The sequence below is a fragment of the Salmo salar genome, chromosome 04, assembly GCF_965601325.2.
Source record: "Salmo salar chromosome 04, fSalSal1, whole genome shotgun sequence".
Classification (NCBI taxonomy): domain Eukaryota; kingdom Metazoa; phylum Chordata; class Actinopteri; order Salmoniformes; family Salmonidae; genus Salmo; species Salmo salar.
In genome coordinates, this window is record NC_138294.1 from 33,735,949 (window position 1) to 33,760,752 (window position 24,804).

A 24,804-nucleotide genomic window follows, 5' to 3' on the forward strand; every position below is an offset into this window, starting at 1 on the left:
ATGATCAGTGATGTAGTGATGGAAACAAATGTGGCGAGTAAACTCTGATTGGAGGTCACGGTGGAAAAAGTTACGTTCCCTATACTTTCAATGCATTTTTCTGCAAAAGGTGGGTGAACTGTTAGTCAAAAAAGGTGAGTAAACTGCTTTTACCCTCCACTACCCAGTGTTTCCCATGCTCTGTCCTGCCCCCCCTGAACATTGCACTACACAGCTGGTTCAAATAACCAACTCATCATCAAGCTTTGATTATTTGAATCAACTAGTGTTGTGCTAGAGCAAAAATCAAAACGTGCACCAGGACCAAGTTTGTGTCACCCTGCACTTCACCACTTCCAATGATGTATATAAACCCTGGATTGCTAATGGATGTATTGGCAATATTGACACTCCCCAGAAGAAGCAGTCCTCAATTCAATCTTTCAAGGACAAAATATTTCAAATATTTGTATATAGATGCCAGCTCCGCCCTCAGTGCCCCTGGCGGGTGGCGCGCGGCCTGGCCCAGAACGCATTGGATTTATTTGACCGATTTTGGCGAAAGGTAAACCTCTCGCTTCACTTCTTCCTCTGATGTGTTGAAGTATTTTGTTGTTGTAGTGTGAAGAGTAACATTAGTATTTTCTAAGAATTAACCTTGAAGGAAAATGTTTTTTATATTTTTTTATGTTGAGCGCTCATAATATAATTTAAAAGTATGCATTATGATGTCTGTAATAAAAATTTTTTTAGACATTAATAAATGAATTTCTATACTTTCCAAAATGTTTTACAATTGTCGGGGAGTGGCAAGATAGAGGAACAGTGGCGTCAAAACAGCACCCCCTGTCAGTCTCAATATATATAAATCATTGGTTATGACAGTACCGAAGAGGGTGGCAAATCCTCTAATAGCAAAGTGTCTTTGTACTAGGAGTGGGTACATGGAATATAATAAAGGTTAGGATTCTTCCAAATGGACAATTCCCCAATGAGAAGAGAAGATTTTACCAGAGGCTGCAAGAAAAGTCTACAGAAATAGCTTTGTTATTGATGCCTTTTTGACAACATAAGTGTTTCTTCATTGAAGTTTCTCATCTACAAGCTATTTCTTTCTCATTCATTGAAGTGGATTCACAAAACACTTTTTTCAGGAATGCAATACTTTATTTCTGTGCTGTACACAAAGAGCAAATAAACATCAATTATGGAATGGTCAAACTTAAGAAAATGTTTTCACATACTGCAAGCATATTAGGGCTTTGGGAAATCTGACTTTAAATATGAATGTTCTGATACAGTGAAAGGGAATAACACTTCAGTTTTTAACAGGGTGTTGTGTAAAGTTGGAATGTATGAGGTGGAAAAAAACATTCTAAGTCTGTGTGTCTGACATTAACCATGTGCTTGACATTCATAACACTTGGAACGATACACAATCTTCAAAAAGTTTTACATAGACATTCAGGTGGTGGAATGGAACAACACAGTCATTGTAATGCCACTAAAACTTACTTTATGTACAAAAATGTTTAAGTTGCATATCACACTTGTTGCATTACTGAGAGCTAAACATACAGGATATGGGCACTTCTTCCATTTGGCATCAGGGTATCAACATGGACGAGGACAGCAAATAACTTAACAAGGACAAATACAAAATGGGTGCCTGAAACTATGTACATGAAAGTAATGAATTGATGTGAGTCAAGTGCTTTCGAATCTAAATTAATCAAAATGGACGCATAAAAAAAAATAGATAAGGAGAGCATTTTTGAAGGCTGAACCTATTATGAATAGTGCAGTCTATTCACACAGATTACATCGACTGTTAAGCCATTTTATGTTTTTTTAGATCAACTATTAGACAGTGTCAGCTACAGTATCAGAATACTACACCTGAGTAGTATCAATAGTTTTTGTGACAACAGACAAAAAGGGCACAAAAATTGAGGATGGGAGGTAAGAGATGACAGGTTTGTGAATATCAGTTTCAATATTGTTGTTATCGTTTCTAACAGTTCTACAATGACCTACAGTGCAGAGTAGCAAGAATAACACAGATGTATAACTACATTGTTAATTTTCAGGACTCATTGAAAGTGAACTTAACATCCCAGAATGCTTTGAGCCATCATAAGTAGCATCAGAGTTCAATGTGAAGTGTCCCTTATTGTATTTTACAGCACGTGCACGCACACGCACACACACACAATATTTTGCATTGAGCAACAATACCTAGTCTGTTATTATTGTGGAAGAGAAGCAAAGTGTGAAACCACCGGACTAGAGGAGATAAGATACTATATCATACATTGAGCAGTATGTGAATTCCTTATTGTTAATATATGTAAATATCAAGTGGTGGTGTGTAGATTGAAAAAAGCACTCCCACAAATACAAAGAACTATCTCCTAAGCAGAATGTAACCATTGGGTGATGTCACAAAATGTGTCATCTGATAGATACCAAACTTCGATTGCTTCCTGTAGATGGCTGCAATCTTTGACAAACGTTTTGCAGATGTTTGGGAATGTTTCACAAATGTTTGTGGGAAGGTTTTCGGACAGCGTTGCATGCACTTGTTATATATACCATGCTTAAAAAATACCCTGATATATTTGAAGTTCTATGTATGAAATTGAACAGGTGAGGTGGGTAGAGATACCTGTAGATAACTTATTTTTACTGAGAACATTTTACTAAAAGCTACTTTAGCCAGAGATTACTTTGCGGTGATCGTTGATGCCAAATAATAATCGGGGGATGCCAAGAAAGTGAAACAATCTAATTCATTGAGACATATTTTTGGAGCTAGTCTGTGATCAAAGTCCAGGCACTTTATTTTAGATGTTTACTTCCAATCAATCTCACTACCATACACATTGGTGACCGTCAAACTAATATTAGCAACAACTTCCGTATTTTAATTTCATTGCATGATAAACATTAATTTCCAGTTTTACATCAAGTGTCATGTCACAACAATAAATAATGAAAGGAAGAATTGGTCCAAACTAACCATGATACCCAGTTATCATTTTTCATCATCCCAACAATCCCTTTAAACAAAAAGGAATGTATTGTATATCAGCTCTGGGGTGAAGTTTCCCCTAAGTTCAGATCTAGGATCAGCTTCCACTCCACCAATCCTAACCTTAACTATTGATGGGGAAAATGCAGAACTGAGCCAAGATCAGCATCTAGGGGCAACTTCACCCTACTACTTCTGTATATCACATTAGGGGCAGGGTCAGAGACTAGTCGAATAAATCTCCATCCTCCAATCCATAGAGATCTCAATCATAGTCCCTCCCACCTACATCACATGACCGATTCTCCTTCTTCCTCTTCCCCATGGCCGACAGTAGAAAATACGTTTCTGGGAAAATGCAGGGTTTCTCTTATGAAGTCCAGGGGGTCGGTGGAGGACAAGCTTAAATGTCAGAGGTCACGAAGGAAGCTACAGAGGCACACCTCAGGGTGAACTATTAGAGAGAGGTTCTGTATGGAACGGTGATGGATGGCGGGATTGAATTAGTGGGTGAAGTGGATGAGTGCAAATCCACCCATTACTCCGTACTGAGGATGGTGTGTGTGTGCAAGTCTTCGTGTGTGTGAATCTGTGAATGTGAGTGTGTATGCATAAGTGTGTGTGTGTGCCTGTGTGTACACTAAGTGTGCCAGGGCTACTGCAGGTAACGGTAGACTTTGAAGCAGTGGTTCCCAGAGTCAGCCACCACCACATGGCCATCGGAGGTGAGGGCCAGGCCCTGGGGACCGTAGAGAGGGTCTGCCGATGTGTTGATGTAGGAGAGGAACGAACCACTGCCATCAAACACCTGAGAGAGGGAGAGAGAGAAAGAGGGGGGAGAGAGAGAAAGCGGAGAGAGAAAGAGGGGGAGGAGAGAGAGTGAGGGGAGAGAGAGAAAGGGGGGAGGAGAGAGAAAGAGAGGGAGGAGGGAGGAGGGAGAGGGGAGAGAGAAAGAGGGGGGAGAGAGATAGAGTGCAGAGAGAGATACATTTGGAATACCACTAATCTAACTGACTACTCTAGATGCAAATATAATACATCTAACAAAAAGATTTGATAATAAAATTATATTTTAAAGAGCATTCTAGAGGACAAGAAAAATGTTTTCATTTACAGTTTAGTTAACACCAAAACAAGGTCTCCCACTTTCCTTTTTGGCCTCACCTGTATTCGGCTATTGCCCCAGTCTGCCACGATGATGTTGCCGTTGATGTCCACTGCCACCCCCGTAGGGGCATTGAACTGGCCATTCCCCTCCCCGTTGGAACCAAACTTCAGAAGAAACTCCCCCTCAGGGTTGAACACCTGCAGAAAGGTGCACATCCTTTTTTCAGAAGGGTACACAATCCCTTTTTATATAAAGAAAAAGGTACATATCATCATAATTTGGTTCAGTGGATGCCATGTTTCCCCTGGACATTTTGTAAATATTTTATAATTTCCACATGTTTTTTGTTTGAATCTTATATTTTTTTTGTGTGTGTGTGGGGGGGGGGGGGGGGGGGTTGAATAGCCAAATGTTTATAAATTAAATCTGGATTAGGTCTATTTGTTTACTGCCCATGAAGTCATTGCAAATCAGCTGTCTCATGATAGCTAGCTAGCGATGCTACCATACTAGCTAGCTAACGTTAGTGTAGATTTGAATACCCCCATCCTATTTTTCATTGTTATTTCTACGGTCTCATGACCCAATGAGGAGGACTAATTCATGGCGAGCTGGCAGTGACGACATCATCGCGCGGGAGGTTCCCTCCGAAGTTATGAGCGGCCCGTCATCATAATATCCTGAGTGAATGGAGACTGGAGAGCTCAAAAATAAATATCTCTTTCTACGCTACAAGACCAGAGAGTCAACGGCTACGGAAAAAACGCAGTAAGGGGGGGACAAGGCGCCAGTGAGATGTCTTCAATGGAGAGTGAACTGTGCGGTCTGCCTGCCAGTCTCCGGAGGACCGGCTCATCTCCCCCCATTGACCTCATTTCTCTGCTCAAGCCATGCGATTCCATCTTGACTGTCGCTCCCATCTGTTGGAGGCTTGAAACACTCAAAAATCATAGTCCAGATCTACTATATCCTATAGCGTTTTTATTTTATTCTTGTTTGTAGCGATGTGTCGTTTGAATGTCATGTTGAACAATGAACACAATGTTTAAAAAAAAAAAAGAATACATTATTTTACCCCTTTTTTCTCCCCAATTTCGTGGTATCCAATTGGTAGTAGTTACAGTCTTGTCTCATCGCTGCAACTCCCGCACGGACTTGGGAGAGGCGAAGGTCGAGAGCCATGCATCCTCCGAAACACAACCCAACCAAGCCGCACTACTTCTTGACACAATGCACATCCAACCCAGAAACCAGCCGCACCAATGTGTCGGAGGAAACACCGTACACCTGGCGAACTGGTCAGCGTGCACTGCGCCCGGTCAGACACAGGAGTCGCTAGTGCACGATGAGACAACGATATCCCTGCCGGCCAAACCCACCCCAACCCGGACGACGCTGGGCCAATTGTGCGCCGCCCCATGGCCTCCCGGCTGCGTCAGAGCCTGGGCTCGAACCCAGAACCTCTGCGATGCAGTGCCTTAGACCACTGCGCCACCTGGGAGGCCGCTGAACGCAATGTTGAATTTACCTTAACCAACTTTAGATTTTCTCCCCAAAATACTTCATCTCCAAGACAATGTGTCGTACAAATGGCTCGACACCCAGGGGTGATACCATGTGACCTAGCAGGACTACAAAAGTTCTGCTCCTCTATCTCTTTACTCTGAAACTCCAGCAGGCCGACCATAAGTCCTGGACCTTTGTCTTTAATGGCCAGAACTGGTAACTGATAACTTAGGGGGAAAGTATATTTTAGGGAATAATACCTATAATCCAGTAAATACATTGGGAAGGAAGTGCCCACGCACTAAACAGGCTCAGAAGAAAACATACGACTTAAAAGAGCTAGTGTAGCCAGAACGGTACACTTTAGCTAACCATCTTCAAGGAAAGAAGGATAAGACAATTAGAGCACAGCCTCTGCGACTCAAGCAAGTAGGCAACAGAGAAGAGCAACAACCATAAGGACACCAACTCAGGACCAAAGGAGCAACCTGATTGAGGAACCCCAAATCAACAGGGAAAGGACACACAGCCATCTTCTTCCTTTGTTCTCCTCCATGTGGCCTGAACCATCAAGAAGCCACAACAGACTTTGATCACAGACCCGAGTATAACATCATTTAATGTTCAGGATCTCGAGGTCTTCCAATCTATTTCCTACCTTTTCATAATGATTCTCATTATGTTTGTAAATATTTTGATTAGTGTTATTAAATGTTGATTGTTCAAAGAAATTGTGTTTGTCTTGTTTTTCTGTTAAAGAACTCCAGTTGATTCTCAAAATAATTCATACCTTCAGATAAGCCAATAATTACTATTGTTAAAATGTTAGTCTTATAGAGTAATTGCTAAAATAACTCTATAAGCCTCATAAGTCTTCTTAGAATACAATTTTTGTCCAATACTGGACTGGTGCTCCGTTAATAATCTCATAGTAATAAGTATACACACTATTTTACAGCTTTTTCAAGTGCTTTAAGATCATTTTTGTAATGAAAAGCGCTATAGAAGCTGAATAAATCATTATTATATCCTTTTTTCAGAAAGGTGCACATCCTTTTTATGGGAAAATATTCATTTTTTTCACAAGGGTACAAATAATGTGTAATTGGTGAGATGGTCTTACTTTCACAGAATGATTATGGAAGTCCGTAACAATTATCTCATTGTTATGGTTGACTGCTGCAAAGTGAGGACCTGGATCAAACAGAGAGATAGGAGCAGGGTTAAATGCATGTACTATGGCTACGTAAACAACCAAACAGAGGAAAGTGGAGATGGCTTGCAGTAATGGCAGAGGCTTGAGGATTGTAATAGCCTACTCTGGACTACCGATGAGTAGTGATGAGCTGCCGGGGCATCACCCAAGTGGGTGCTACTTGTTTGTATGGAAGAATGGCTACAAAAGTCAAGCGGCTACGCTACATACGGCTGCGGACGTCAGGGACGTCGAGGTGCGCTGCTAAACGGCCACCCACCGCTCAAGCCATTGTTTGATACTACCAAGACAAACTGCTTCAGCTCCTATCCTGACTTACTGTTTTTGTTTCCTTGTTTAATACATTTTATGTGCTGTGTACATACTTCAGCTGCCATGTACCACGGCCTACATGTAAATGTAATACAACTCCTAAAGACACCGCTGACAAAGTTGAACATGTCTTGATTTTAAACAATGTATCATTTGATATGATATGTTTATGAAAGACATGCCAAAACATATGTAGAAACTGATTCCACTGTATGTATTTTATTCTGTTAAACTTTAACCAAATATTATAATAAACTATGTAATCATTAACACATTTTTAAATGAAAGAAATGTATTTAACTGAAATGGAAAGCTATAGGGAAGAGTGTGGTAAGTTGAGCCACCCTTTTTTCTAGGAAACCATACACAAAATTAATAATTTGACCAAATATTTAAGAAGATTCAACATTTCATGGAGTCTGTGAAGGAAGAAACCATAAGGAAAAAGTGGTAAGGTCCCATTTTTTATTTTATTTATTTTTTGACAAAAAAGCTATCGTAATTGTGTTGAATTTTGTGTTTGGGAAATAAAGAGACATGGTTTTAAAAAGGTAATTGTAATATGTGACCAGTTTCAGGAAACTAGGCGCATGTCGCGGGTCACTACTTCACAGGAGAGCCATTTGAATGTAATCCTTTTTTGTGAACTTTCATGTGCCTTAATAACAAACTTGTATGCCATCTGAATAAAGAATGTATATTACGAGCCTAGTTGGTTTAGCCACAGAAAAAGTAAGCAACCTTCCAGCTAGCTATGATTGGCTGAGATAATGAGTGGGCCATAGAGCACGCTTCTGTCTATTTGAGCTGGTTAGTATGTGTCCTGTCTAACGCAGCTTTTCTTAGCCAAACCAGCTCTGCTAGGGCGAGTAATGTTCAGGGAGCTGTTCTCTCATTTTTGTCTGGAAGTAGCAAGCAAGTTAGCCAGTTAGTACAGAACGCTCAAATCAACCCTTAAAGAGATGGGTGAATAGGTGAAAACAAAGAAGAGCTCTCCAGTTGGTACCAAAAGGCCATTTTCTCAAAAGTGAGGTTACACGTTTATCAACTTTTAAAGCAGAATTACTTTCTCATTGTTCCTCAAATGCAGTGTATGATATACCATTTTGTAGCTCTGTGTCTCTGCTTTTATCCAATGTAAAAAAACACAATTTCAAATTTTGCTACATGAGACTGAATCAAGGCGGTCGGTCTCATATTTCATTCAGTACACAACATTTGTAGGCGGCTTAACTTACCCTGTCCCGCAGCACAACAAGTTGTGCCAAGAGACCACTTTCTTTCTTTAAAAAAAAAACTGTAATGTTACATTCATTCTGATTATTTCCAGGGATACACAACATCCTGAAATATATGTAGATATTTTTGTTAGAAAGAAAACTATATTTCCCTTGACGGAGTGATGATGAATATAAAAAAATGGCTCAACTTACCCCACTCTCCCCTACTGGAGACTCCTGCTGTACAAATGGTTGTTTTTGACAGGTCATTAGCTGATTATGTGTACGCTTAGGCCTATTGTGTTTTTTTGTTTGTTTGTTTTTTACAGTTTTCACATTTTATTCATTAGCTTATTTACATTTACTATGTAAATCATGAACTCTAACTGACTATGATGCAATAAAGAAAGTATTGGATAGATTATATTTGATAGTCCCAGTCGCTATTAGAATGTCACAGCCGCATGTGGGGAAAACAACCTGTGGTTACCTAGGTTACCCCATTGGCTCACAGCAAAAACTTGACCTTTTTCAAATGCTATTTTCTTGTTGTCTGCTTGTTTTAGTCAATTACAAAACTACATGTAAGAAAAGTACAATGTGTCTAAAGATTACTTTAACACTGCCTGCTCCTGAGCATTCTGTCTACTTAGAAAAGCGTAATATTGTAGGGCTTCCCTCATGATGGTGCTAGCAGCCACGTGAGTGCTAGCTAGCTACCGACCAGAATATTAAGCTAGCCAAGAACAACAACAAACAAACTATACAGCTACAAGTAGAGAGTGGAGTTTCAAACGGACTATACTAAATAAGTCATACCTGTGATTAAATGTTTTCCACACACAACTACGTGCAGTCTACTTGGACACCAGGTCCCCACATTTCCCACTTGCCCATGCCGAATACCCTGAAGCCACAGGGCTCTTCTCGCAGACTCCATTTCCCTATGTGGAAGCATTGCAAACCTTAGGTTGGGATTTTTTTACCCTTTTTTTCTCCCCAATTTCGTGATATCCAAATTGGTAGTTACAATCTTATCCCATCGCTGCAACTCCCATACGGACTCAGGAGAGGCGAAGGTCAAGGGCCATGCGTCCTCTAAAACGAGACCCTGCCAAGCCGCATTGCTTCTTGACACTGCTCGCTTAACCCGGAAAACACCAATGTGTCAGAAACACCATACAACTGGCGACCGAAGTCAGAATGCATGCACCCAGCCCGCCACAAGGAGTCGCTAGAGCACGATGGGACAAGGACATCCCAGCCGGCCAAACCCTCCCCTAACCCAGACAACGCTGGGCCAATTGTGCGCCGCCTCATGGGTCTCCCAGTCGCGACCGGCTGTGACACAGCCTGGGATCGAACTCAGGTCTGTAGTGACGCCTCTAGCACTGTGATGCAGTGCCTTAGACTCCTGCGTAACTCGGGTACATTGAACAACATCGCCGCTTATTGGCATGTTTTGTTATTTCAGTATAACAAAAGAAATCTACAAAGTTGCCTCTTTTACAATGGGGGTCAATTGGAAAGACTTTTCCCCAATTTGTGGGCGTGGTCGAGGGGAATTCCTTATGACGCGAATATCGACTTGAAGTATCAAACATGACTTGTGTTATGACATAACAAACGAGGGGGTTCCGGGGGTTCCAAAACCTGAGATTCTTTCATTTTCCGGTCATTGTTATCTTAAGCAACCATCAACAGCCAAAACAAACTTTTCAATATCTTTTTTTCCCCCCAACTTTACATCAGCAGCATTTGCCAGCAAACCAACGTGGACAACACAAGAATGTATGCTTCGTTATACATGGCTCCCAATGGGCCCAGAAACCCCAGGGCCTCCCCTTTACATTGGTGATCTTCATCCTGAGGTGACTGACGCGGTTTTATATGACAAGTTTAGGCCTCTCAGGGATATACACTCTATCCGGGTTGTGAGGGACCAAATCACCCGTCGTTCACTGAGAAGCACTTATGTCAACTTTCTTAGCCGAGCTGATACTGAACATGCCCTGGACATGAGCAACTTTGAAAGCATTCATGTAAAACTTATGCGGATCATGTGGTCTCAGCGTGACCCATCCTTGAGAAAGAGCAGGGTAGGAAATACTTTTGTTAAGAACCTGGACAAGACCATCAGCCTTCGGAGACATTGTCTCCAGCAAGCTGGTTTGTGACGAGAATGGGCAATCTAAAGGCTATGCCTTCTGAAAGAGCCATAACAAAATAATACAGAATGCTGCTAGTGTAGCACAGTGTAGCGCTTACTCCTCAGCCTAAAGTGGCCCCACTTGCGCCATGGAATAGCTAGCTTTTCGCATGGCACAGACTGCTAAGATGCTTCAGGAGGGCTGTCACGTGTACTAGCAAGGCAAAGGTCCTGGGTTCGAGCCTCTGTGTGGGCCGAATCAGGAGGAAGTGGTACTCGCTAAGCAAGCAGTGTAATATCCTTTACAGTGGTGCCTAGTGACTAGAATCTACAGTTGCGCTCAGGTCAGTGCTGGGGTTGCTGTTGAGTAAGTTTGAGGGGTGAATGTAGCACATAGGGCTTGGGCACGGACTGGTAAGACGCTTTAGGAGGGTGGTCATGTGAGCTAGCAAGGCAAAGGTCCTTTGTGGCCACCAAGTCACTATATGTGGCCCCAGCACAAGGTGTCGAGTTCCTCACAAACCAAAACAAGGAGAGGACCAACCCTAACCTGGTGATCATCTCCTACCAGCCTGCTGCTCCAGCTGGGTACTTCATGGCTGCCATTCAGGTAAATCAAATTATTGGATTTCATGTGGACAATATTTAGAAATGTAAACTTTAGTCATGTGAATTAAGAATACCAAGTGATTATATAGGCCTATTACTCCAGAAGAAGAAAAAAAAAACAAAGCAACGTCAATAAATCATTTATTTTCTAAATGAAAACATGATGGACTCTGTCACGTTTAGGTAAGGTTAACCCATACCTTTAAAGCAGCAATCAGAAGTTGAAACAATTACAAAGCGTACTCCCCACCCCTGTTTCTGTAAAAAGAGGGGGGGATGGGGCAGGAGAAATGTAACCGCTCTCAAATTCAAAGACAGAGCTATGGATGCTAGGATATCCATGAATACAAAATTATAGTTTCAATCATGTTTTGAGGCTGTACAGTGTTTGTTTACATTTACTTTGTTTACAAACATTGTAGTAAAACAAGCTATATTTTGGGTTCTGATGGGGTATGTCAGTTGAAGTAAATTGATGAGGCACAAGATATATTCTTTAAGAATCAATGGGTACATATCATTCATTTATAAGTACAAAAATGGATGTTGCAACTGCTGATTGCCCCTTTAAGATAAGGTTGGGTTAATTGAAAATTAAAACATTGAATTGAATGGAAACACACACACATACACAAGACTGACTAAATAAATGGGCTTCGAGATATTAGGAAGAGCATGCGGGAAGTCCCCCTTGATCAAATAAAATGTTATAGCTCAAAAGGTCAAAGGTCACATCCTAAAGGTCACTTGCCTGGGGGAGTCCTCATTCTGCATGCAGGTGGTGGGAGCAAAAGACAGGGAGTGGAGAGGGGAGTGCAACACCATTACCATTGAGTGTACCTGCAAACTGCCGGTCGCCGTTTCCGCGGTTACCAAACTTGGTGACCAGCTTGCCGTTGGGCTGGAAGATGAAGACGCAACACGCCTTGTTGTCCACGATGATGACGTGGCCATTCCTGTCCACCGACACGCCTTTGGGGCCCATCAGCTTGCCCGAGCCAATCTTATTCTGGGGGAGATAGAGAAACAGTCAGGAAGGACAGTGGATAATACCCCAGTATTTCTGTTGGGTATTTTATATAAAGAAATAGCAAACAGGTTATCGCAAGTTAATGTTTCAGGTTAACATTTTCAATTCAGGCTAACGTCAAAGTCTCATAGTGGCATGGGAACCTATTTTTCAGGTGCTGCTGGGTAGAAAAAGACTAATCAAGTCAGAAAGCATACCCACATTGAGTTATCCATTATTAGTAAGCATCAGCCATGCAAAGCATCACTTAGGATAAAGCAATTCTGACAGCAGCTATTTGATGACATGACGGAACAGACCGGAATCCAAACTGAATAGCCCTCAATTTCAATATATTTTCACTTCAATGATTAAAGCTGGACCTGCTGCAACTGAGAGGCAATTGGGCCGACAATTGGGGTGGTTAGAAAGCAGCACAAACGATTTCAACGAATTCAGGTCCGAATCCAGACTGAGGGTTCCAGATCCAGAGTCAATCAGTAAAGTGGAACAGGGCGATATCTAGTGTGGATTCCAGGATAAATGTATACATTTTGAACTCACTTTGAACTTTCCGTCGCTGGAGAAGATGCTAACCCACTTGTTGTCGTAGTCGGCTATGATGATGTCACCGTTGGGGTGGACCGCCACTCCTGTGGGCCGCTGCAGTTGCCCTGGAGACCGTCCACGCACCCCAAAGCGACTCTTGAACAGACCGTCGTTAGAGAAGATCTGCAAAAGAAACACGGGCCTGAATCATCTGATTGTCAAAATGCTTTGAAATATAAAACTTAAATCAATGGATAGTGAGGGCTCTTTTTTGTTCAGTTTAAGGAAATCATTTGAAAATCCTCTTTGATATGATAAATAAATCACACTTTTCAATTATTGAACTGGAATTGTTAGAGTTGGTATGTTAGCCATATTTTCAAATTTGCAAAAGCACCATGATATACAGCAAATCAATACAAAACATTTGAGCAGTCAGAGCTCCTAACCGAGTCTTGTTTTTTCATCCAGTCTATATCAGAAGAATATTCTTCAGACAATCTCTTCAGACACACCTCAAAGAGCTCTGGTGAGAACTCACAGTCAAAAGATACCACTGTGATTAAGTCAAGGCAGAACGACTTCAGAGAGATGAGCTAAACGCAGGGCTGTTCAATTCCGTTTCTGTACGAGCAAAACACTTCTGTTTTTCATCCTCTCCTCCATTCATGGACTAATTCAGACCTTGGACAGCAGGTGAGTGCAATTAACTACCAGGTAGAAACAAGAACAATGTTTTGTCCCTCCAGATCCGGAATTGAACAGCCCTGAGCTAGATGCTAACTACCACTGTTATGTACAGTACCAGTGAAAAGTTTGGACACACCTACTTCTTTATTTTTTACTATTTTCTACATTAGAATAATAGTGAAGACATCAAAACTATGAAATAACACATATTGAATCATGTAGTAACCAAAAGACTGTTAAACAAATCAAAATATATATAATATTTGACATTCTTCAAATATAATGACAGCGTTGCACACGCTTGGCATTCTCTCAACCAGCTTCATGAAGTAGTCACCTGGAATGCCTTTCAATTAACAGGTGTGCCTTGTTCTTTCCTTCTTAATGTGTTTGAGCCAATCAGTTGTGTAGTGACAAGGTATGCAGAAGATAGCCCTAAGTCCATATTATGGCAAGCTCAAATAAGCAAAGAGAAACGAAAGTCCGTCATTACTCTAATACATGAAGGTCAGTTAATGCGGAAAATTTCAAGAACTTTGAAAGTTTCTTCAAGGGCAGTCGCAAAAACCATTAAGCGCTATGATAAAACTGGCTCTCATGAGGACCGCCACAGGAAAGGAAGACCCAGAGTTACCTCTGCTGCAGAGGATAAGTGCATTGCAGTTACCAGACTCAGAAATTGCAGCCCAAATAAATTCTTCAGAGTTCAAGTAACAGACACATCTCAACATCAACTGTTCAGAGGAGACTGTGTGAATCAGGCCTTCATTGTCAAATGCTGCAAAGAAACCCCTACCAAAGGACACCAAAAAGAAGAAGAGGCTTTGGCCAAGAAACACGAGCAATGGACATTAGACCGCTGTAAATCTGTCCTTTGGTATGATGACTCCAAATTTGAGATTTTGGATTCCAACCGCCGTGTCTTTGTGATACACAAGAGTTGGTGAATTTATGACCTCCGCATGTGTGGTTCCCACCGTGAAACATGGAGGAGGTGGTGTGATGGTGCTTTGCTGGTGAGACTGTCTGTGATCTATTTAGAATTCAAGACACACTTAACCAGCATGGCTACCACAGCATTCTGCAGCGATACGCCATCCCATCTGGTTTGCGCATAGTGGAAGTATCATTTGTTTTTCAACAGGATAATGACCCAACACACCTCCAGGCTGTGAAAGGGCTATTTGACCAAGAAGGAGAGTGATGGAGTGCTGCAGCAGATGACCTGGCCTCCACAATCCCCCGACCTCAACCAAATTGAGATGGTTTGGGATGAGTTGGACCGCAGAGTATAGGAATAGCAGCCAACAAGTGCTCAGCATATGTGGGAACTCCTTCAAGACTGTTGGAAAAGCATTCCACATGAAGCTGGTGTGCACAATTTTCATCAAGGAAAATGGTGGCTACTTTGAAGAATGTAAAAATATATTATATATTTTGATTTGTTAAACACTTTTTGGTTACTACATGATTCCATGTGTGTTATTTAATACTTTTGATGTCTTCACTATTATTCTACAATGTAAAAATAAAAAAATAAAAAACTTTTGACTGGTTCTGTAAATGGGATAAAATATTTGAATGAAAGAGTCTAACTACAGTAGAAACGTATTTTATCATGCCTAACTTACATTAAACAAATTATATGCTCACTCAAATGAATGTGTGCTGTGGTAAATAAATCAATTAAAACAAATTCTTTGTCAATTTCCATTATTCTTCTGGTATTCAAGCCATGTAAATCCACAGATCAACAACGCAAATCTGCAACAACAAAAAACTCACAAAACACAAGTGCTTGTATGTTCATTTGATGGAACATATTCTCAGCCTTTTTCAAATCAAATGCATTAAAGGGAGGACGGACAGCTGATGGTTGGTCTCCATGGAGATGACAAAGTGCAGGTCTCACCAAGCTAATTATGTTCAATAGCGATGATGAGTCATCCCACAATTCCCTCAGATATCTCCCTCAGGCGAAGAGAAGAAGCATAATGTGCTTGTTGATCCTACCTTGAACAACTGGTATCATCTGAATATAAGACATCCTACTGTACAGTGTTAACACTTTTCACTAGTTCTCAAAGTGGTTATGTAAACGCAATCTATTATTGCAATCCATTATATGACTGCTAGTTCTCTTTTGAAGCCAAATGTTTTTAGTGAGGTAGCTGGACGAACTACATTTGTGTGACGGGTAACCTTGCCTTGAGGCCTTGAGACCTCTGTTAGCTCTAACAGCAATGCCTGAGCATTAGCTCAACAGGTTTAATTAATGATCTATGAAATAGAGCTAGAGATGACATTCTCCAGACAGTTCCCTTACCTGAACACACTGGTTATTGCTGTCTGCTATCAACACCTTGCCTACTGAGGAGGCAGCCACACCCTGTAGATTGGTGAATTCCCCTTTGTTTCTTCCTTTTGTACCTGGAAAGCATGAAATAAACAAGCGTCAAATTCCCCTGTAATTCGTATTCATCATATGAGTGTAGATTAAGAGTTTCCAAAGTGAAAACATTTTGACATATGATTTTTTTGATAAAGTGAACTGTATTATTCTTACATTGGTCAGTTCTCTGAGTAACTTTTTTCCAATTCCACACAAAAACTTTGACTAGTAATTCATAACATATTAGTGTTGTCATGGTACTACAATTTTGACTGATACCAATACCAGGTTTAGTATCATGATACTCGATACCATCACAATACTTGACACCAAAATGATACCACAGCAAAAAAGGTCTTTTCACCAAAGTCACAGAATGGCACTTGATCCAGACAGAAAAACTCAGCTACTGCTCTGTTCAATTGTTTGGCATCTTTGGACTTCTTTACTTTTTTTGACATCAAAATGTTAAATCAATTATACAATCATAAAATCAATTTGACTTTGTTTTTACCAATCAAACTAAATAACATAAATGGTAATAATGTATTTGAATGGTAAATCTCTATTGATAAACTGGGTAAATTTGGTCCCGTGTGGCTCAGTTGGTAGAGTATGGCGCTTGCAACGCCAGGGTTGTGGGTTCGATGTCCCACGTGGGACCAGTATGAAAATGTATGCACTCACTACTGTAAGTCGCTCTGGATAAGAGCATCTGCTAAATTACTCAAATGTAAATGTAGCCTAGGCCTGTTCACAATACAGGTGAATGCATATTCAACAGGAGACCAATTAAGTGAATGAATAAAGTTTTTAGTGACAATCAGCTTTCAAATCAGTACATTTTGCATTACAGTCTCCATATTAAATCACAAATAAAGTACTATGGTAGTAAATTGATGTTTGCTTCCGCTGTAAACTAGCAAGGAAAGTTAGCTTACAAAGCTTGATGCTACCGAGACTCCTTACATTGTAAAGTAATCTAGCCTGTATGGACATTGTTTTGCGAACAGTAATTAACAGTTTCAACATGTCGTTTGCGCATTATTCAAGTGTGTTAGCTCCCCACTCTGCACAGAAGTTAACATGATGCAGTCCAGACTCCCAGTGCAGGCTATCAATGAGTAAGTGGATCAGGCACGGTGTGCGCCTCACAATATAAGCGATAGAGTTGATCCGTGAAACACATTTTGACAGAAGTACTGAAAGTAACCAAAATTCAAGTACCGAACCGATTTTCATGTTCTAGTATCGAAAAAGTACAGAAGTTTCGGTATACCCTATACCATACAACACTACAACATATGTATTAGGTGAACAGTCCCTTTAAATGTGTTAGTTGAACCTTCCCTTTAAATCTGGTTAAAACACCAATGATAAGGCAACCATTACCGATCCTGAAAATTAGGTCATCTTCGATGGGGTTCTCTTTCCTCTTCCCCGTGCTGTACATACTGGCTGGCCTCTTGATGGCCTTCTGCTTGACGTGGCTACTCCCCGGCGACTTCAACCTCTTCTTAGCGCTCTCTGTACTGGGCGACACATCAGCCGACTTTGTCGCTTTAATCTTAAAGGGACTCCCCTTAATATGCTGGTCGTACAGACGCAGCGACAGCGTCAAACTACCCTCTTTCGGCGCCGTGTACAGATACTCGTACGTCCCGTTCTTGTTGTCCAGTATCTCGCCATCGCCCACGCTTCCGTCTGGCGTGGCGATCTCCGCCGTGATGTTGGCTTTCCCCATCTTACACAGCTCACCGTCCTTGTCCTTGGTCGTGATGGTGACTGAGGTAGGAAGGCCCGCTACGCACTGCCTCAGGCCCTCACCCGTGGCCACCGTCTCGGATGCCACAGCATTCGTTGTAACTATAGTACCCAGATTATGGATGGACTTCTTGAGGCCCTCCGTCTCCACTAGGAAGTCCAGCTGGTCGTTCTCCCCGGGCTGGAGGGGGAGTTCTTGGCTGGCCAACTCGCTGAGTCGCTCGCTCATCTGCTTCTTGACGAGCAGGACCTCGGCCTCGGTGCCGTGACTCAGGGCCTGCTCGGTGAAATTGCAGCTGCTGTTGATGCCATCCTGGCCCTGGAATAACGTGTCCAGCTGGGCTTGGAGCACCTGGGAGAAACAAAATGTAGAGAGGGGAAAAGAGTGAGGGGGCGGGATAGTAGAGAGGGTGAGGGCGTAGAAGGGTGTCAGGTGGGTGTGAATGAAGATGCACATGTGGGCATGCAAACATCTGTCAGTGTGAGGGGCTGACAACACACACACACACGTGCAAACACTGTATACAACCTGTCAATGTACACACACAGACGCATGTGCACACACACACACACATATATACAATCTGTCAATGTAAATACACAAACATTGTCAAACGTATGATCAACAAACACATTTACCTAACAAATGTGTGCACACAGACACATGCAAATATACACTGCAAGCAGGGAACTGGAAACATACACACACAACAAATGAAAACACACATCTGCTTTTAGACAGCTGCCCATATGCCACATGAATACCAGTTAATTTGCTGTATTGAGAATAAAGCTACATTTTCCATTACCAAGAATAAACATAGAATTGCAGACTAAGCTAGGTGGACTTTTGACACATCCACTGGTATAGGCATATGGTAGAGGGTCGACTAACTATCAAAGTTATCACTTGTTAACATAACACCACAGCACAAAAATGCTACAGGGCTGGGTTGAAACACTGAGCATCGCACACACACACACACACACACACACACACACACACACACACACACACACAGTCTCGCTGTCTTTCACACACACACACACACACACACACACACACACACACACACACACACACACACACACACACACACACACACACACACACTCACCTGCATCTGGCTATCACACTCATCCTCTTCAACAACACGAGAAGCCATTGAGCTCTCAAAGTCTCCAGCCAAAACTACTTTCTCCACCACTATCTATATCAAACCTTGCTTCATACTGTATAAGACTCACACTGCAAGACTAACACTAAGATATTCTAGATAGAGAAAGATGACATCCCAAGGGCAGGGAGATACAGTGCACACTCACTTAGCACAGTGCACTGTGGAAACCTACACCACTGTACCTACCCACTTTATCAACCCTTCTCTGCTTTCAAGACTCACCCTCTCTTTAAACATGAACAGCTCAGCTAGCTTGCTAGCTAGAATGATACAGCACTTTCAAAGTCTAAATTACCAACTAGATAAACACAACGACAACCCCAAAGCCTAGATATAGAAAAGTAGAAAGTATCCACAGTCCACACCCTATAGGAAAGGACAGACAGATAAAAGTCCTCCTTTCCTTTGTGCAGCACTCTGTCTGCTCTAGCCAGCCGGTCCTACTGGTGAATCATTCCCATGTGATGGTGCTCTGCTCCCCAAGGGGAGGGCGTTGGGCGCTAGGCCAGCCTGGTTGATTGGTTCTCTGGGCTGGGTGGGGCATCAGCTTCTCTGGCCTGGCAGTCAGTCTCTCCTCTCCTCCAGCCCTCCCCAAACCATGTTTTATTTAATCATTTCTCAGAGAACAGCCTGATCCACAGCTGAGCCACTGGCATGCAAAGTAGAAACAGTGTAAAGAGAGCCTCTGCTGTTGTGTGGGATAGTAAAACGAACGGAGGACTTTATTTATATTGCTATGTTATTTATCCTTTATTAATACAGGTTTAATGTAATATTTTAGGATAGAGATTTATTTCTAGGAAGGCACATTGGAATCAGAAAACGTTTCAGTTGTTGTAAAATTACCACCTATAGCTTTCAATAAATACTAGATTTTCAGATTGGGAAGCATCTACTTTCAGTATTTTTCTTGTTTACATTCTGAGTATAATGCTGTTCATTCTTGGTTTAAAAACTATGCCCATGTTTAGAAATGTATTTCCTTTATCTCCTAATCATTAATCTACTTACCTTCATTGACCACCTGCCTCTAATTTCGTATCATATTGACTGTGTGCACTTAACAAATTGCCAAAACAATAATAAACCCACAAGAAAAGGTTCTAATTAACGTCCCACTCAACCGCGCCCCCCCATTTATCAAATGTTGGGGGCCTCACCTTCTGCTTGAGGCCGTAGTTGACCTCAAGCTCCATGAGCAGGACACTCTTGCGGACGTTCAGGGTCTTTTGCAACTCATCGAACGTGGTGTGGATGTCCCCCTCGATGGAGCTCTTCTGATTGGTCAGCTGCTGCAGGATCTCCGACAGCACCTGCAGGGCCGAGTCGATTTCAGGCAGCCTGAAGGAAGGGAGGGAGTCAGAGGTTGGGTGCAATCAGTCTTAGGTCAAAATTAGCTGACTGTGACTACATCACTTTGAAGGATGGAGCGCATTGTCCCTCAAACTATTGGGCCATCGGGGATAATGCTTCGGTTGCCTCTGACAAATATACAGTGCCTTCGGAAAGAATTCATACACTTGACTTTTTCCACGTTGTTAGATTACAGCCTTATTCTAAAATTGTCCCTCATCAATCTACACACAATACCCCATAATGACAAAGCAAAACTAGTTAAAAAAAAAAAAAGGTTGTTAATTAATAAAAAATATCACATTTACATAAGCATTCAGACCCTTTACTCAGTACTTAGTTGAAGCACCTTTGGCAACAATTACAGCCTTGAGTTTCCTGGTATGACACTACAAGCTTGGCACACCTCTATTTGGTGAGTTTCTCCCACTCTTCTCTGCAGATCTTCTCAAGCTCTGTCAGGTTGGATGGGGAGCGTCACTGCACAGCTACTTTCAGGTCTCTCCAGAGATGTTAGATCGGGTTCAAGTCCGGGCTCTGGCTGGACCACTCAAGGACATGTAGAGACTTGTCCCGAAGCCACTCTGTGTTGTCTTGGCTTTGTGCTTAGGGTTGTTGTCCTGTTGGAGGGTGAATCTTCACCCCAGTCTGAGGTCCAGAGTGCTCAGAAGCAGGTTTTCGTCAAGGATCTCTCTGTACTTTGCTCCGTTCATCTTTACCTCGATCCTAACTAGTTTTCCAATCCCTGCCGCTGAAAAACATCCCCACAGCATGATGCTGCCACCACCATGCTTCACCGTAGGGATGGTGCCAGGTTTCCTCCAGACGTGACGCTTGCCATTCAGGCCAAAGAGTTAAATCTTGGTTTCATCAGACCAGAGAATCTCGTTTCTCATGGTCTGAGAGTCTTTAGGTGCCCTTTGGCAAACTCCAAGTGGGAATTCATGTGTCTTTTACTGAGGAGTGGCTTCTGTATGGCCACTCTACCATAAAAGCCTGATTGGTGGAGTACTGCAGAGATGGTTGTCCTATTGGAAGTGTCTTCCATCTCCACAGAGGAACTCGGGAGCTTTGTCAGAGTGAACATCACTTCCCTGACCAAGGCCCTTCTCCCCCGATAACTCAGTTTGGCCTCGTGGCCAGCGTTAGGATGAGTCTTGGTGGTTCCAAACTTCTTCCATTTAACAATGATAGAGGTCACTGTGTTCTTGGGGATCTTCAATGCTGCAGAAATATTTTGGTACCCTTCTCCAGATCTATGCCTCGACACAATCCTGTCTCGACGCTCTACGAACAATACCTTCGACCTCGTGGCTTGGTTTTGCTCTGACATGCACTGTCAACTGTGTGACCTTATATAGACAGGTGTGTGCCTTTCCAAATCATGTCCAATCAATTGAATTTACCACAGGTGGACTCCAGTCAAGTTCCAGTAAAATCTCAATGATGATCAATGGAAACAGGATGCATCGGAGCTCAATTTAAAGTCTCATAGCAAAGGGTCTGAATACTTATTTTTCTTTTTTTACATTTGCAAAAATTTCCCCAAAACAGTTTTTGCTTTGTCATTATGGGGTATTGTGTGTAGATTGCTGAGGAATTTGTTTTATTTAATCAAAGTTAAAACAAGGTTGAAATGTAGCAAAATGTGGAAAAAGTCTAAGGTCCAAAATGGGTAGATGAAGGACTTTGATTCTAATAGGAAAAATCAATACACTCGTGCAAATTGGGGAAGAACATATGATGTATTCTGTGTACAAATACAACCAAAGATGGCGCCATTAACCCACTTTCCCCAGGGGTGTGTGTTGGGCCATTACCTATTTTTGACTGTGTCTAGTGCAATTGGATGTCATAATTATTATTAAATGGTTATTTTCTGGTTGTAATTTGTTTATATGGATGTAAATATGTCATATAACGTCTTGGTGTCCCCCAGGGGTATGTATTGGCCCCTACCGGTTTTTGACGGCGTCAAGCTGTTCCTGCAGTGAGGCCTTGTGCTGATCGACCACATCTTTGAGGGGTACAGTGGGATGCTCGGCATGCTCGCCGCTCGTACAGTCCTGGCACATGGCTGTCTCACACGGTGGGCAGTAGAACTCCATCACCTAGGCAAGAGCAAAGCAAGAGTTTAAAAGGTCAAGGTGAAGGAATGGTATGAGAATCCGTTTTCTCCTTACCTTTTCCTTCCCTCTGACATGATTGCAAATGCATACTGTGCAGGTGTGCGAAAGCACTCCCCAAATATTCCCAGAATATATGAGGGCACAAAATACTGTAGATATTTACTAACCCTAATATTTATTTCCTCTTAACTATATTCAAAAAAACACCACACAAGTAATCTAAAATCCTTTTTTCCCCAAAACATCACACCCTTTTGTAAACCTCTGTATCAAGCATTGAAGCAAGTCATTATCCCCACTTCAGAGTTCAGTGCCAGTGTGGTAGTGCCCCCATGCCAGTAGCCCATAAAAATAAACCTGTTGCTATGGTGATGAGATAGAGAGAGAGTTGAATGTCACGGAATCTCCTGGTGAGATTCCTTGACCATCACTGTAATTTCAAGGTGACCTATCGGTAGAATAATTTACTAGAATAATAACGTTATATGGACATTGATGGATGGAAGTTATTATCTGTGTGTGTGTGAGAGAGAGTCTATCTGTCGTATTATCCTACATTTCCTACGTGGTTGGGGCAGGAGAGCGGTTGTCCCGTGGCCACAGAGCTGATGGTCTCCAACACGGCGTTCTCCTGGCTGCGGCTGTCGCTGGGGGGCCGCTGCAGCACATCCATCAGGTTGGTGATGAAGAAATTGCTCTGCAGCGCCGCCACGCCTTTCTCCGGCAGGATGGACGTCTGGCGGCACACGGGGCACGACAGCGTCAGGCTGTGGGCCGGGATGTAGTTCTGCAGGCACCTGGAGAGGAGAGAGGCGGGTAGAAGGGTGGAGTTAAATGTCAGATGTGGATATACTTACTAGTGTTTGTAGACTATTTCTATACCACCACAGCCCTAATAACGGTCATGACAGAAAACACAGGCTACATGCCTGCGTCCCAAATGGGCTGAGGTCAAAAGTAGTGGCCTAAATAGGGAAGAGGTTGACATTTGGGATGCAACAACAGACATATGTATCGTACATCTATGTTATTATGACTCTCATCTAGTATGTTCTGCTTGAATCAGGAAAAAAACTGCTTTACAGGATCAAATCCGAAAAGGTTGTAGTATGCAGACATGGGGTTATTTCCACCATACACCAACAACACTGACTTATAATACCAGTGAGTGACTCTAGAACACATTGTATGAAGGGGTGGGATTCACAGTCACACACTGCCAAGCCTTAGATAGCATCCCGTAATACGTTTAGATACCTGATATTTGGCAGAAGAACAAAAGCCCAGAAAAAGGTCCCACAAAATATATATATACAGTCGTGGCCAAAAGTTTTGAGAATGACACAAATATTAATTTTCACAAAGTTCTTTAGATATTTTTGCCAGATGTTACTATGGAATACTGAAGTATAATTACAAGCATTTCATAAGTGTCAAAGGCTTTTATTGACAATTACATGAAGTTGATGCAAAGAGTCAATATTTGCAGTGTTGATCCTTCTTTTTCAAGACCTCTGCAATCCGCCCTGGCATGCTGTCAATTAACTTCTGGGCCACATCCTGACTGATGGCAGCCCATTCTTGCATAATCAATGCTTGGATTTTGTCAGAATTTATGGGTTTTTGTTTGTCCACCCGCCTCTTGAGGATTGACCACAAGTTCTCAATGAGATTAAGGTCTGGGGAGTTTCCTGGCCATGGACCCAAAAAATCAATGTTTTGTTCCCCAAGCCACATAGTTATCACTTTTGCCTTATGGCAAGGTGCTCTATCATGCTGGAAAAGGCATTGTTCGTCACCAAACTGTTCCTGGATGGTTGGGAGAAGTTGCTCTCGGAGGATGTGTTGGTACCATTCTTTATTCATGGCTGTGTTCTTAGGCAAAATTGTGAGTGAGCCCACTCCCTTGGCTGAGAAGCAACCCCACACATGAATGGTCTCAGGATGCTTTACTGTTGGCATGACACAGGACTGATGGTAGCGCTCACCTTGTATTCTCCGGACAAGGTTTTTTCCGGATGCCCCAAACAATCGGAAAGGGGATTCATCAGAGAAAATGACTTTACCCCAGTCCTCAGCAGTCCAATCTCTGTACCTTTTGCAGAATATCAGTCTGTCCCTAATGTTTTTCCTGGAGAGAAGTGGCTTCTTTGCTGCCCTTCTTGACACCAGGCCATCCTCCAAAAGGCTTTGCCTCACTGTTTGTGCAGATGCACTCACACCTGCCTGCTGCCATTCCTGAGCAAGCTCTGTACTGGTGGTGCCCCAATCCTGCAGCTGAATCAACTTTAGGAGACGGTCCTGGCGCTTGCTGGACTTTCTTGGGCGCCCTGAAGCATTCTTCACAACAATTGAACCGCTCTCCTTGAAGTTCTTGAGGATTCGATAAATGGTTGATTTAGGTGCAATCTTACTGGCAGCAATATCCTTGCCTGTGAAGCCCTTTTTGTGCAAAGCAATGATGACGGCACGTGTTTCTTTGCAGGTAACCATGTTTGACAGAGGAAGAACAATGATTCCAAGCACCACCCTCCTTTTGAAGCTTCCAGTCTGTTATTCGAAGTCAATCAGCATGACAGAGTGATCTCCAGCCTTGTCCTCGTC

At 42.3% G+C, this 24,804-nt stretch overlaps 1 protein-coding gene across 6 annotated transcripts in view; it reads right to left on the bottom strand.

Moving 5' to 3' along the window:
* Positions 1-1,124: 1,124 nt before the first annotated feature.
* The window catches only part of trim2a (tripartite motif containing 2a), a 62,451-nt gene continuing 38,771 nt past the window's right edge, over positions 1,125-24,804 (bottom strand). For 4 of the 6 annotated variants that reach the window (XM_014195575.3, XM_014195573.3, XM_014195574.3 and 1 more), the window contains 10 exons: positions 22,757-22,997; positions 22,031-22,182; positions 19,879-20,059; positions 17,166-17,889; positions 15,708-15,811; positions 12,707-12,874; positions 11,962-12,142; positions 6,751-6,821; positions 4,178-4,318; positions 1,125-3,821 (listed from right to left, as the gene is read on the bottom strand). In XM_014195575.3, coding sequence (XP_014051050.1) covers positions 3,669-3,821; positions 4,178-4,318; positions 6,751-6,821; positions 11,962-12,142; positions 12,707-12,874; positions 15,708-15,811; positions 17,166-17,889; positions 19,879-20,059; positions 22,031-22,182; positions 22,757-22,997 — 2,116 coding nt within the window. In that variant the 3' untranslated portion in view covers positions 1,125-3,668. The remainder of the gene's footprint in view (positions 3,822-4,177; positions 4,319-6,750; positions 6,822-11,961; positions 12,143-12,706; positions 12,875-15,707; positions 15,812-17,165; positions 17,890-19,878; positions 20,060-22,030; positions 22,183-22,756; positions 22,998-24,804) is intronic. The other 2 variants (XM_014195580.3, XM_014195581.3) reach the window with 2 other exon arrangements.